At 42.3% G+C, this 14,880-nt stretch overlaps 1 protein-coding gene across 4 annotated transcripts in view; it reads left to right on the top strand.

Moving 5' to 3' along the window:
• Positions 1 to 14,880, top strand: part of SMURF1 (SMAD specific E3 ubiquitin protein ligase 1) — a 45,462-nt gene that overhangs the window by 18,339 nt on the left and 12,243 nt on the right. For 2 of the 4 annotated variants that reach the window (XM_032703630.1, XM_032703629.1), the window contains exons 2-9: positions 7,801 to 7,839; positions 8,271 to 8,379; positions 9,210 to 9,343; positions 9,460 to 9,525; positions 10,344 to 10,419; positions 10,786 to 11,039; positions 11,856 to 11,940; positions 14,016 to 14,162. In XM_032703630.1, the coding sequence (XP_032559521.1) occupies positions 7,801 to 7,839; positions 8,271 to 8,379; positions 9,210 to 9,343; positions 9,460 to 9,525; positions 10,344 to 10,419; positions 10,786 to 11,039; positions 11,856 to 11,940; positions 14,016 to 14,162 (910 nt within the window). The remainder of the gene's footprint in view (positions 1 to 7,800; positions 7,840 to 8,270; positions 8,380 to 9,209; positions 9,344 to 9,459; positions 9,526 to 10,343; positions 10,420 to 10,785; positions 11,040 to 11,855; positions 11,941 to 14,015; positions 14,163 to 14,880) is intronic. The other 2 variants (XM_032703632.1, XM_032703631.1) reach the window with 1 other exon arrangement.

The following is a 14,880-nucleotide window of genomic DNA, read 5'->3' as shown; positions in this document are numbered from 1 at the left end:
TCCACTACAGGAGTGTCAACTAATACTTAATTTCTGCCCAAGTAATATCTGGAGCGTTCAAGTTTTCTTTTCTATATTTGATTGTTGTTCATCTCACATTTTCCAGAGAAACAAATCCATACATCTGAAGATTTGGACAGTGTTTCTAGAAAGGACCTTTTTGTTACTGGGACTCTTGAGAGTAGGGCTGGTTTGGAGCTCAATCCCCTGCTCTGCCTGGAACCTGTTGTGAGCAACGCTGGGATGAGTTTATGGTCCTGTTAGGTACTGACATTTTGTAGGGGGTTGAAAAAGATGCTTTGAAAACTCCCAAGTGTTAAAAGTACAAAATACTGGCCATCTTAGTAAAACTCAGTTTGGAATCCGAGCTATGAGTGCATGTGGGTGGAGGAACGTGTTTTTCATGCTTTAGGAATTTTTTTCCAGATGCTTTCGCAGTGCTTGGGTAACTATAAAAGCAAAGTATTGAGACTTCAGCATGGACTTACTCCTTAGTTTTCATGCAGTTTAAGAAGATTGAGCCACATAGTTTCCTGGTGCGTTTTTAGCTTTATTATGGTGATGATGCCGCCGAGCGCACGTTGATGTCTGATCCAAAGTGTGAGCACAGGAATGTGCAAGCCTTGCAGAGAAGCCTGTCCTGATAGACACCACTTGCTTGGAAATATGAATTATTCAGTGCAAGTGCACGTGGTTGGAGATGCAAGAGATTGAATAAGGGAAGAATTCCAGAGCTGTGTTGATCCCAGTAACTACAACTTGCGCAGGGAAGTGTGGAGGAAATATAAAAGGCCATTTTGTATTTCCAGTAGGAATTTTGTCGTTGAAATTGGTTTTGTTTAGTTCTCAGCTAAGAGGTTGTATTTGCCCTGAGAACGGGATATTATTCTGTGTGGTTTTAACCAAATATTTTAGTTCTTCACAGACATTTCTGTATCTCACTACTGTGTACAGAAGCTGATGCTGTAGCTGAAGCCTGAGCGTGTCCTTTGTTTTCAGGGAGTTGGGAGACCATTTGTGGACTCTTTGGCAAAGCAAAAACTTGACTGAATTTGGGAAATCTCTCCTTACAACATCATTATCCCACTTGGCTGTGGTTCTGACAGATGTATAGGTGGGGGTGGAGGACTGAGTTTCAAAAGCAGTGGGCATAAATGACTTTGTGTTCTGTTAACATATTTTCTGGTAAAACTGTGTAATTGATGAGGTGTTTTTGAAAATGGCTGTAAAATGGTGATAGCAATACCTGACTTACCTCTTAACTTCCAGTTCTCACAGAAAGTGGTTGTACTGTGGACATGTTTGGGGACAGTCTGCAAAGAAACAGTGGAAGGATGTGAGGGAGGGTGACAATTCAAGGGCATCTTGATGACAGAGGAGGTGTCTGTCACCAGTTACGGTCCCACTGTTTTCCCAGCATCTCCATCTGTATTTCTTACAGCTGTGCAGCCACTGTAGGGCCAATAATTAGCTAAAGGTGATGAAACAGCAGTTTATGAAAGGTTTGCCCTAAAAAAAAATCAACATTTAAAAAAAAAAAGCCCCTGGAAGTACAATTTGAGTGAGAAATAGGAACTTTATGTGGCTGGAATTTGCCCTGTGGTACATGGAAAAGATAAATCCCATGGGTAGGTCTGTAAGACTCAAGCACTCAGGGATATTTGGGGTTTATGCCTATCTAGGAAATAGGGAACTCTGTGGAGCGATGACAACGTTCTTGGCCTGGATCACAGGAAGGTGTAGCAAAGTCATAAGGAAATGGATGCAGTAGCTGGGATTTAATGAAAGATTTAATCTGAGAGGTAACCTTTATCTCAGGCATTTCTTATGGGTGAGCAGAGGGGGAAGAAGAGAAAGAACAGTTGGTATGAGGGATAACTGATACGCTTATTTCCACCTCTGATTTGTGTGTCTTTCTCTGATTTTGTGCATCAGCATTAATTCAGCTTCCTGTTGATCTCCCTCTTTTATCCCTACAAAGTTCTTCAGCTGATTCCATAACTCTTAAGTGTTTCTCCAAGTTTCACATCTCAGTCAGTTCATTCTTAAACTTGCTTTAGTTGGTCTTGTACTAACAGTCTCAGTTAACTGGGAATTTAATGAGTTGTTCTTCCAATATCCCTGTACTGGGTTTTTCAATGATTTATGTTACTGAGAGCTAAATCAGCCCTTGCCAGTGTGGATGTGAAGACTTATGGTTGGTCAGTGCCCAGGAGAATGTTTCAGTTTGAGTAATTCCTAGGAATCCTGGAGATGAAACTCTTGTGTTTTGTCAACTTGGTTTTGTTTGCACTGCAAGAACTGCCTCTCATTCGTGACTAGTTTCTGCTTAGGTAGGATGGAATTTTGATTCCTGGCTAAGTAGAAACTTTAATGACATGTTAATGGACTAATAAAAATGGCTCTTTCTGGGTGTGTGGTTTTTTGAAGATCTCTTCAAAGTTGTCTAGTGTTTGCAAGTGGCTACACAAAGCCAAGTTCCAACCCACGAGGAGATCATGCCTTGAAAAGAGGCTTTGATTTTTACTGCAGCCTACACAAAAGGGCCACAAAAAGGCTTCGTGTATCAACTCCAGCGACTCTTTGAGAACTGAGGGGTTTATAATGAAGCATTGCTTTAATCTGGTAGTCAAGGTCTGGTTTAACACGAGTTCAGGGCGAGTCTTCCAATGTCAGGGCATGAATGTGGGGCCTGACGTCAGAGGGGTCTTGGGGGTTTTTTGCTGGGCTTATGTCTCGGGTTGCAAATCTCGTTGGCACTGTGATGCTGAGATCATTAGTGAAGGCCACTCAGGGTACATGGCAGTATGAAATTAGCTCCATGCAGCTAATTGGTTTATTTGGCTGTGGGTTTGTTTCTCTCTCTGCTTGCAGGCGCTGCAGCGGTTTGGGTTCGGTTGCTGAGAAGTTAAAGCCGTCTGTGGATTCCTGCATTTCAGTCTCGAGCAGACGAAGAGAAAGACCAAAAGTATTCCTAAAGCAAACAAAAAAAGGACTAGAATAGAAACCTTGGCCTTTGCGGTGACAATTTAAACTGCAATTTGTGAATAAAGTGGTGGATTTCAGTCCACTGATGTGGGAGCTGTAAAGAAACTGCATTTTTACACACTTGGTGCCTTCAGCCATCTTTCCCATAAACCCCACTTTTTTGTACCCTGCCACATATAAATGATTGTCACCCTTAAAAAAACCAGACACGTAAAACTTTCACATTTCTACTGCCAGGGTTGCCTGGCAGTAGAACTAAACCCAGACGTTTATCTGCAGAGAAGTCTTGTTTAAGGTTATGTGCAGGAACAGAAGAAGGATCAGCAGAGTCGTTCTTAAAGGTGGTTCAGAAGGGGTGGCTTGTGGTATTCAGAGTATTTTCCACAAAATCCCCGGAACCATTTGGGTGAGACGTGATTTCACAGAACAGATTCAGCAAAGATTTTAATTGTGGCCCGTGAGCTTCGGGCCATTAGAGCAGCGTGTGGTGAATAGCTGATGTTTGCTTTTTTCTCCTTTTTTTGGAGACTTTTTTCCCGCTTCAGGCACGTTATTTTTGCCATGCAGCCTTCCAAAAACTGTTCTTCAGAATGGTGGAATTTTTACTGTGAGCTGGTGTCCTGCTGTTGGACAGTAGAGCTGAAGCAACTCTACCTCCAACACAGGCTACCAACTTCATATGTCAAAAGCTGGGCAGACTTTGAAGCATTAGCAGAGATGTTTCCATGACTTGGATGCATCAAATTTGACCTGCTTTGTGGCCTTTGCCATATTTCAGTAGTATGCAGTAACTTTAGTTTATTTTATGTCAAGGTCTTTTATTACTTTCTCTTCCAAAGCCTCACTGTTCTTCTTTGCTTCTGTCTTCAACCAACCTGTGATGCTTGTAATGATTATTCTACATATCTCTGTGATTAAAGATGGTCTACACAGAAGCAAATACTAAGTGAAGTCCTCTCTGTGTCATCAGCCTGCTGACCTGTGTTTATCTTCTGTCAGAAAGTAAAACCAATGTATCCTGGAATCTGGCTGCCTGTTTGTACAAGCATAAATTATTAACCTGGAATATCCAGGGGAAGGCCAGAGATGGCTGAAAGATGTATTTGCCAGGATCTTTCACTGTAACCTTCCCCCCACACCTTTCCTAAGGGAGATGTGGACGTACTGCTGGTTTGTCTTGTCTCCAGAATTAACCTGGGTACTAAATTGAAGGCCATGGTCGCTCAGATCATATCCACATGTAAAGGTCCTTCATTTGACTAAGGAGGCTTGTCCCTTTAACTTGCAAAGTGGGAATGAATGCAGGCCCAGGTGCAGATTTGCCTGCTGTTTTGCATTGGTACAGGCTGGGACCTACAGAATATTTTCATTGCTTACCTTATTTATTTTACTTCCCCCCCCCCCAGGTCTCAAAACACAACTGCCTTGTTTGTACACTGGGCAGCTGGAAACAGTTGTAGCATCTTAGCAGAGTGCTCTGGGATGGGAGTTGGACTTGGTGATCCTTATGGGTCCCTTCCAAACTGAGGTGTTCTGTGTTGTGTGTGAATAAATCCAGTGCTGATGCGGAGTCAGTGATGTGAGGACTCTCTCACAGACCAGCATCCATCCTTTGAGCGCTGACAGCTCAGAAGGAGAACTTACACAGCAAGGCTTTGATTTTCTAGGCTGAGTCTGTCCTCACCCAGACTGTGCCTCCTTCCTGAAAGTGCTGCTCCTGCTGCAGGGATGGTGGAGCAGCAGCTTTCTGATGCAATTCTCAGCCGGGTTGTTCAGACACTGGTGCCACTCTGGGCTCTCCTTACTACACCCGTCTTGCTCCTGCGGCACCTCCTGAACCACAGCAGATGATTCATTTCTGTTTGGAAGCGGGGTGGACAACCAGGGGCTGGCAGAGGAACCTCTCAGCTCACTCAAGTTACATCCCCAGGGTGGATACTGACTTTGTCTAAGGCCCGTCCTTTCTTCACCTCCTGCCAAATATGCTTTCACACTAATACTTCACCCAGCTGGCTAATTTGGCCTTTGAAATTATCTCAATAATGTCAGGTACTTAAAAAAACATTCCCATCCCTTTATAAATATTATAATCTGGATGTGCAGACATTGTTTCAGTGGTGTTTGGGATCTGTTGTATTAAAAGGAGTTCTGCAGCGCTGTGCAGCGATCCAGAGCGGAGCATAAACAAATCCTGTGTCAGGCTCAAACAAGTCGGTTGACTTTGAGGAGGCAGAATGTAAATGCCCAAGTCAGGAGAATTAGTACCTTTTGTAACATTGCAACAAATGCAGGGAGATCGTTCCTGCTGACAAGCCCGAAACCTTTCTCGTTTAAAAGAAGCAAAAACCAAAAGAAAAAAACACTTTGGAAAATGGGCAAAGACGGGGTTTGGGCAAGGCCTGGGCAAAGGGCACCTGGTTTCCAGTTAAGGATCCATCCCATTCTCCTAGACCACCTCCGAACCAGGGATAAAATTAATAACTTTTTAAGCCTTTGTAGGTAGACCTTCCTGAGTTCATGGATTTCAGGCTTCAAGTAGCAGCTGACAGGTCTCTCCTCTTGGAGTCGATGTGTTTAAGAAGGAAATCTGGCACATTCCCAGCTTTGCAGAGCAGGGAGGGGCTGTCTGCTCCACTGCTGGCATGGTTTCACATCCAAGTCTCCCTTTGCTGACCCTTGTCACCCGTTGCTTTACCGGAATTTAGAAATCTATGGCTTTTAAGTGATAGAGCTCTTGAAAATATTTTTTGCTCTAGTGGGTTTAATATGCAAACAGTGGAACGCAGCCAATGGTCCATCTCGGGCAGCCTGATCCTGGAGATTGCTCCATAAAGGTTTATTTCAGCTATTAGCTGCTGTGCCAATATTTTTCTTACAAGAAAGGGTAATGATTTTTGCAACCTAAAATTGAGGGTTTCACAGGCTACGAGTGGAAAATTGGCAGCTGAGCTCATCTACTGTAGACTGAAAGGCTGTGGCAGAGGGAAAAGAGTTAAATGAAAAATATAATTCTTCAATAATAGCTTTAGAAATTTATGTTGCTATTTAGCTCTAGAAGGCACACCTGAAATATAGAATAAAGGTAATAATTACATAGACAGACCATATGCACAAAGTTACAGTTGTCATACTTCTCCAGCTCAATAAATTATTCTCAAAATTGGGGATGGCGAATTGAAATGAGTTATTGGGTTTTAAAACTCTCACAGGAACTTTAAAATTCCTGTTGTCTGGAACTAGCACACAGAAGTTCTGATTTCACCTGTACTCAGTCCCTGGTCTTTGGGTGTTTTTTCCTCTGAAGCACTCACAAAAGGAAGAGGAAGTTAAAAGGTTGCTCTGTCGTGCTTCCATAGAGCAGTGGATGGTGATTCTGTAACCCTGTTTTGTTTCCCATTGAATTGCCATAGTCCTGTAGGTTTTCCTTTTTCGGTCAGCTGTTTAAAAGGAAAAATACAAGAGAAGCTTTCTCTGATTATACAGTTTGCCAGAGTAAGAAATAAGTAATTTTTAATCCATTCTAAAAATAGTTTCCTGTGCGGCTGCTTTAATTATTGCTAAGACAGAGGATTTGTGTATTTTTTTCCATGAGCTTCTGGGTTAAATAGTGGATTTCTTTGGTCTGTTTACTTGACACGTGAGGTGAGACAGTTTTTATTCTGCTGGTTGTGTTGGGTAGGGAATGCTGAGAGGTGGAATTCTAGTAGAAGTATATAAAAAATAAATAAATAAAGTATCTGTTCCTTTGCACCTTCCCTTTCCACAGCATAGAATTACAGTGAGGCTGAGGGTAAATCAGGAACAGGGGAAGATGGAGATGAGAGGGAGGAATGGCTTATACAAGAGGAACTGAGTATATTCTGAGCCTTCATTCTCATCCTGAAAGGTCTCTTTTCCTCACTGGAGGAAAAGAGATTCCCTCAGAAGTAATTAGGTCTTTTATGGTTACCTTCCTCTCTTGGATCCTAGTTTGAGATAAGTTAAAGTTCTAATGTTTTCGTCTTTGGCTCTGGTGTTGTTTTTAATGGATGCCAAACAACTGGGATTGCTGAGATCGTACTGAGCAGCCCTTATGGAAAAGCAAAATTAGCCTCGTAGCTGGTAATAGACCTGGTAGAAATGGAGATTGATGTGAGTTTCCTCATTTTCTTAAACTACTGAGCTGGTGAGTAGAATTGGAGAGAGGGAATCAGTGTCTCATTTGTGGCTCTTTGTAAGGAAAACTTCTCGATGCATATTTTTCTTCCAGGATGTTTATTTTTCTCCCGAGTGAGGTCCTGTCATACTTACCCCCAAACCTTGCTGTGTTTACAGGTTGGTTTTGCTGTTGTAGGATTCCTCCCATGTCTTGTTTCACCATGTATCCTGTCCCTTTTGTGTGCAAGGAGCAGGAGGTTACACTGCATTTGATGGCACTTAGCATAGAGATCTCTTCCAGGAATCCCAGAACTTGGGAATTCAATTTTCTTAGCTCGGAAACTGTGTAATCCTTGTTCTAAACTGGGTGGATTCTGAAACAAGAACAAAAATCTGGTTTAGCATTTATGTAAGCATAAAGTATAGAAAATTAGGAGGTTTTAATGCAAAAGGACATTCATTAAATCTTCTGTGTGTTGTAACAATAGAATTACAGCAGCAAAGGAATTTTTATGTAAATCCATATTCCAATCACAGATAAAGAAAACAATGCTCACATTTAATATTTAGGTGGTTTTTATGAATTATGATCAGGTATTATTTTAACTGATGTGATTACCAGAAAGCTTTGTTTTATGGTCTTAAGATTTCTTTATCTGCTGTTTTGTTTTGCAGTATTATGTGCCAAGAATCTTGCAAAGAAAGATTTCTTCAGTAAGTATGTCCTAATTGTGTAACTTTCTGCTCTGGATTAATCAGATTTGTTTGTAGATGGTGCATTACTGTGGTGGCTCATCTGTGTGTGTCATTTACTCTGTGGTTCCCCTCTTGCAGGAGCACTGCATTACTACATGAGTGCATGTTACTTTGAGTTGTAGGTTGTGTAGAATTTAGGGGTGAAAAGGCTGAGGGTTCCCAAATTCCAGTTGAAGGTCTGGCTGATGATACCACAGTCAGTCTGATGCTCACAGCTCTCTGTTGGGGGGTACCAGTAGCATCCATCTCAAAGACAGGATTAACTAAAATAGTTTTAGGATAATGGCAACTTGCCTTTCTTGGAAGGGGGAGCAGAAGCTCATGCTGGCATTATCTTAGAAGAACCAAAACAAAGGACTGTGTTTAATAGCACCTTTTCCCTTCCACAGGACTTCCTGACCCATTTGCAAAAATAGTTGTGGATGGGTCAGGTCAGTGCCATTCCACTGACACTGTGAAGAACACGTTGGACCCCAAATGGAACCAGCATTATGATCTGTGAGTTGGTTGTAAGGTCATAAGTAAACAGTATGACAGAGATTTATCTGGAAAGGCAAAGGTTGGCTCTGCAACTTTATTTCGTGTCAGCAACAGTTGTTCACATTTCATAGAAACACAGGATGGTTTGCTTGGAAGGGACCTTAAAGCTCATCCAGTCCCACGCCCTGCCATGGGCAGGGACACCTTCCACTGTCCCAGGTTGCTCCAAGCCCCATCCAGCCTGGCCTTGAGCACTTCCAGGGATGGGGCAGCCACAGCTTCTCTGGGCAACCTGTGCCTCACCACCCTCACGGGGAAGAATTTCTTTTTAATATCCCATCTAACCCTGCCATCTCAGAGTACTGATTTTTTTCAGCAAGAAATCACCTGTTAATAAAGGATTGGTACTTTGCTTTTTGGTGTTTCAGTCCAGAAATATTTGCATGTCAGGTACACAGCACAAGTGCTTAGAGTGAGCTCTGCTGGAGCAGTGCCATCCAGCTTTTACAGGAGACTGTCCTTGTTGTAATGATTTATTTCCTTCAAGTTATTAGAACCATAAATTCTAAAGTTTTGTCTGTTAATTGACTTGTTGTTTAGCTTTTAATGAGGCTGACTGTAGTTAAATTCATGCTGCAGCAATATCAGTTTCCCATGCTGTGTGAAATCATTGTGCAGTAATTCATTAATAACAGCATTTCGGGCGAAAGCACTTGTGTATTTATAATAAAGAGGCATGACTGATGTACTAAAATGTGTTAGAATTTGTACCAATTACAGCATCGATTCTGTGGAGTAAAAAGAGCTTATTATTTCTAAAATTACTCTTTTAATATGTATTTTTCTAGATATGTCGGGAAAACAGATTCCATAACCATCAGTGTATGGAACCATAAAAAAATCCATAAGAAACAGGGAGCTGGCTTCCTGGGGTGTGTCCGACTCCTCTCCAATGCCATCAGCAGGCTAAAAGATACTGGATGTAAGAGCAATTCCTACCTGGGGGGATCAAGAACCCTCCGTGCCTTGTACCTGAGTAGTGAATAGTGTTCCCACCCACCCCTTCCCAGGGCTGATCATTCCCATTCTCCTTTGCAGACCAGCGTTTGGATCTATGCAAACTCAACCCCACAGACACCGATGCTGTCCGAGGCCAAATAGTGGGTAAGAATGGTCTCAGCTACATTTCACCTGCTTGGTAAATCCCCACGGGGACAAAGGTTGTGTTAAAAAAGAAACCTCTTCTTCTGATTTTAATGGGATTAAGTTACATAACCTGGAAATTTTCCTTGTGCTCCCGTGCAGGAGTTTGTTTCCTCTCAGTTGATGGTGGGAAACAAGTGTTAAAAAGAGGGAATGCGTCTGGCAAGGCTTCTGCAGCAGCTCTGGGAGGGTAAATGCCACTGTGAAACTCATGCATTTGGCCAAGGTGACAGGCAGAGGGAACCTTAGGTGGAAAAAAGGATCTGGAGGAGCTAAGAGAAATTTTATAAATTTCTAGTTTAATACCTTTGACTGGTGTAACCCATTTCCAAATTTCAGCGAGGCAGTGCCAGTTTTACAGCTAATTCACCCCACGTTTGCTGCCCCCACCCAAGCCAAGAGTCTCAGTGATATATAAATGTATTTGGCAAACCCCAAATTCTCACCCTAATGATGACATCTAGTGGTGAACAATTTTTTTCCAGCTTCCCTTTCTGGATTCTCATGAAACCCAGATGTAGAACCTGACATGTTTGATATTTACAGAAATAAACTCAAGTTTTGAGGGGATGAGCTTCTGGTTTCTCTTCTCCTTTTTAAAATAATCAGTAATGCTTTAAGACTGTAGAAGGAGTTCTGGTAAGTGAAGTGCTCTTCTGTGTAGGATAGAGCTTTCCTTAATATTTTCCCCTGTAAAAATGTGGATTGTTTAACTTTTTGTTGTTTTTAAGGAAGCATTTGCTCTTTTATTAACCTGAATTTGTGTTTTTTTATTTCAGTCAGTTTACAGACACGGGACAGAATAGGCACAGGAGGTTCTGTAGTAGACTGCAGAGGGCTTTTGGAGAATGAAGGGTAAGGATTGTTTTCTTTACACTTAGTTAGAAAATGGTTTATATGTGGAAAGGCTGTAATTAACATGAGAAATATTAGATATCAGTGTGACTAATATATTGCCTGGGAACATGTATCCACTATCTACTGTCAGTTATCCAGAAAGTAAGGATAATTACTTGAAGAAAATAAGCTTAACTGCTTATGGGTAAGACTTGTGGTTTTTTGTTACCGGTGCTTGTGGCACTTCCCTGAGAAATTTGGGTATTAAAACATTAGGAAAACGGCACAAATTGGGTTAAAAGCTTCAGCACTTGACGTAAGGGGAGAGAGAGAGAGAAACAGTTACTTCTGCCTTCACTTCTCCTGTGATGGAAACTCTTGAAGTTTCCCCATTTTCAGAACGGTTTATGAAGATTCGGGGCCGGGAAGGCCGCTGAGCTGTTTCATGGAGGAGCCGGCGCCGTACACGGACACGACGGGAGCGGCCGGAGGAGGCAGCTGTCGCTTCGGGGAGTCCCCCAGCCAGGAGCAGCGGCTGCAGGCGCAGCGGCTCCGCACCCCCGAAGTCAGAGCCCACGTGCAGACGCCTCAGAACAGGCCCCACGGGCACCAGTCGCCCGAGCTGCCCGAAGGCTACGGTAGGAGCGTCCCAGGGCCGGAGCGCTGAAGCCCTTTTAATTTTTCTGAAGATTTCAGAGAAACAGACAAAACAAACAAAAAAAAAAACCCCTCTGGTTTTAATACACGGAAGGAGGTTGCCTGTTAAAATAAGCAGCATCCACGTGCACCTCGTGGACTGCGTTTTGGGAGAGGAACCGAGCAGTGCAGATGGGAGTCTGAGCCTGGCTAATTATCTGGCTGTGCCAGGGTACACTGAGGGGTTGGTGGTAAATTAAACATGAGGTTGTGGTATGATGCTGGTGCAGAGGATTCACTGCTAATCTTGGCTGTGTATCTGGGGAGAAGGAATGTAAAGAGCTCTTTAAACTAGAGCAGTATAATGCTATTTTTTCCTTCCCCCTTGGCATGTTGTGTAGGTTCGAGCCCACGTTTGAGAAGAGATGAGGAAAATATAAAAGCAGCAAAGCAGCCAGTAGTACAGAAGATTAGGGAGGATGGGATTAAGGAGAATCTAAATCACAGAAAAGAGCACAGCAAATCTAGGAGTAAAGAAATCTAGTTTGGGGGTTTGGGTTGTCTCAAAATCTAAAAATAAAAACATCAGCTAAAACATGTTGGTGCATGGATCTGTGAGTTTCAAAAGAATGTTGAAATGTGTAGTCAGAGCAAACTTTAGAAGGACAAACCAGTCCATTCTGCCAGAGATCAGGGGGATGGCTCCAGTACTTTCTCCTACATCTGACAAACAAAATATTCTAATGGCTTTAAACTGTTTATTCAGATTTTTTTTTCAAGATTTGTAGTTTAGAATAATCTTCCCTTTTTTTTAATAGAGCAAAGAACAACGGTACAGGGACAGGTTTATTTTTTGCACACACAGACTGGAGTTAGCACATGGCATGACCCAAGGATACCAAGGTATGTATTTATAGTTAAAAGTCAGGGGGGTTTTGGGATGTGTGTGTGTGACAGGATGCTGGATCTTCAAGAGCAAAGCTCCGTGAAATGGGCTGTCTAAATTTAAAGGGGGAACTCCCAGCAGAAGAATAATTTTGGATCTTTCTAATTAAGTTTTTGCCAGACATCAAGGATTACTCTTTTTGAAAGAAAAAATTATTTTCTTGTAAATCATGTAAAACAAAAGGAGGAAAATATTCCCTTTGGGAATTCCTGTTTGAAAAATTCTTCCTAAAATGTCAATGTGACTGTGGTTTTTGGTGAAGCTACAAATCTCTGAATCTTACCTACTTTTTTGTATGAAAACAGTTTGGACTGCAAATTGAAGAAAAAAATGTCTACTTTCTTAAAATAATTGTTTCTTGAGTATTGAACTTGCAACTGTTGCTTTATTGTTGCTCACTTATATGTAACTGAAGCAGAGATTGTTACATTTAAACTTGAAATGGAGTTGGGTTTTTTTATGCTTTGGGCCAGTGATTTGCAGTTAGAAAATTGAATCCTTCACATGATTAATTTAGCAAAGCCTCTTTAAACCTTAACCTGCAGTTAATCCAGGTCTTTGTAAGCAAGGTCTGGTGCTCTTCCTTGAGGAGCTCTGGGTCTGGGCTGTTCCATGGACCACCTGCACACCAGATTCAAGAGTAAAACAGTAAGTTTGTAACTCTCAGCTGCTGCACTGCCTGGATAATACAGGAGTGTGATACAGGATATTAGAGAAATGATACAAAGTAGTGCAGGCAGAAGTGTTGATAAAAGCACAGTGTATAGAAGGAAATGAAAAATAAAGCTGAGAGAGAGGCAGAAAATAGCTGATGTTAGATTAGCTGGTATTGTGGGAAGAAGAAATGATAGTGCTTGTTCATTTGTGTCACTCGTGTCAGGCTTGTGTGCCCAAAGCCTTGTCTCTTCTTCAAGTGATGCTGATCAGCCTAAAGAAAGGTTCTGCTGCTTCCCTGCCCAAATCCCAGAGCCAGGGTTTCAGGACCAGCAATATAAGTGGGCACAGCAGTGTCTAGTGAGTCACAGGTCACACTTATTTTAGTTAAAGGTGACTCTTTCTACCAGCTTGTGGTGCAAAAACCTAACCTTGGCATTCAGCAGAGATGTAGGTTAAAACTTGCTGCAGTCAGATCTCTGCAGTACTTTCAGATGCACAGCTGATCACAGCAAATGGTTCCAACCATAATCTTCTTTAAGGAGCCTAACGAGGGCTTGTCTGTCTGCCTGTGTAACCCCTTGGCTTATACTCTCTGTGACACCAAGGAACCTCCGGTGTACAAAGCATTTCTACCTTTCTAAAGCCTCTCAGTTAACTCATTTATACAGAAGTTGCATGGTTAGATTTAGGTAAGGAAATACATTAAGTGCTGCCTTCAACCCTGAATCCATGCCAGCTGTCTAGAGAATGCTTTACTTAACAATAGTTTTTGTGCCTAAAAATAATCCTCGGGTTTCCTTCCTCCCTTTTCTTGCCACTGTTAGTGTTTTCCTCTTTTAGGGGGCTGGAGCCTAATTTTCAATTTCCTAGGTGTAAATACATCCTACATACTGAGTTCAAACACTACCTGGAAGTGATACCTGAAATTTATTTAGGGTGAAAGGGGTGAATTTGTTGGTAAAGCCTTACTATAAGTGATTTATCAGTCAAATAGTTAGGATTGAGGGTTCTTATGTCTAACTTCAGAGGTGATTTTTATTTTTTTAAATGACCTTAGTATTTGGCTGCCTTAGCCTCTAACTGATGGGGTGTTTGGAGACTTTGGTTGGTGCAGAGGCCTTTGTTTAATTGTTTGGTTTTCTGCACATGGGTCTCATTAACGTTAATGGGAATTTTTCTGTGGAAAAAAAAAGGCGTTTCCTCCTTTCACAGCCCTCAGAATCCCTGTCAACACCTAAATGTGTTCTGTCCTTCCCAAGACTTCTATGGCCTCACTCACTGAGCACCAAATTCATTCCTCCTGCCCCTTCTGTGTAAACCAGTTTCATCTTAACTTCAGATGTGCATTAACATCTTTGTTTGCTTTTCTCTTTAGAGACCTTAACAGTGTGAATTGTGATGAACTGGGACCTCTGCCCCCAGGCTGGGAAGTCAGAAGTACAGTTTCAGGAAGAATATATTTTGTAGATCACAACAACAGAACCACACAATTCACAGATCCACGACTACATCACATCATGAAGTGAGAGTCTTGCCTGATAAATAATTCACGTCTGATTTGGATTCTTAAACCTTGAATTTTTGTCCAGTTTTAGCTACAGTTTGAATCATGGGAGGCTGAAAACCTGAAATGATGCTGGGGAACAGATGCAACCAGTGCTGTACTCAGGGTCTGAGCATTGGTTCTCAATGCTGGTTTTGTCCAAGTTTTTTGCAGAAACTCTTCAGAAAGGTTTTGACTCTGCTCAGAGTACAGTCCTCAGGTTTGAGGGAGACCTTGCTTATTTTGGCACAACACTGATCTCTTTAAGCTGGCTTGACAAAATTTCCCCCAGCAGTGCTGGAGCAAATGCACAGTTCTGGAATTACTGGGGTGTGTGTGGGGTCAAGGGTCTGCCGGGGCTCCCCATCACTCAGTTCTTGCCTGTGTGGATGAGCAGTTGTAGCTCTGTGCTGATTGTGCTGGACCTGGACTGGCTCCGTGTTCTCTGGAGCTCCAGACAACAGGAATATAAAGCCAGCTGGAGTGTGGTCAACTGGTGCTGTGCACAGCCAGTTGGGGTTTAGCAGGATTTAGTAAGATCAAGCTCTGCATCATGCAAAGGCAGCTGAACTATTGTGGAACTGACCCTGGAAGCAGTGCTGCTTGTGCCCAAGATCAGACTTTTCCTGGCTCTTGAGTTGCCTGTGCTTGAAGCCAGCTGAGGAATCTCTGTATCTGAAAAATAATTGCTTCACAA

Source organism: Chiroxiphia lanceolata, chromosome 16 (assembly GCF_009829145.1).
Source record: "Chiroxiphia lanceolata isolate bChiLan1 chromosome 16, bChiLan1.pri, whole genome shotgun sequence".
NCBI lineage: Eukaryota > Metazoa > Chordata > Aves > Passeriformes > Pipridae > Chiroxiphia > Chiroxiphia lanceolata.
The sequence above is the reverse complement of the archived record's forward strand: the minus strand, read 5'-3'. Positions and strand labels throughout refer to the sequence as shown.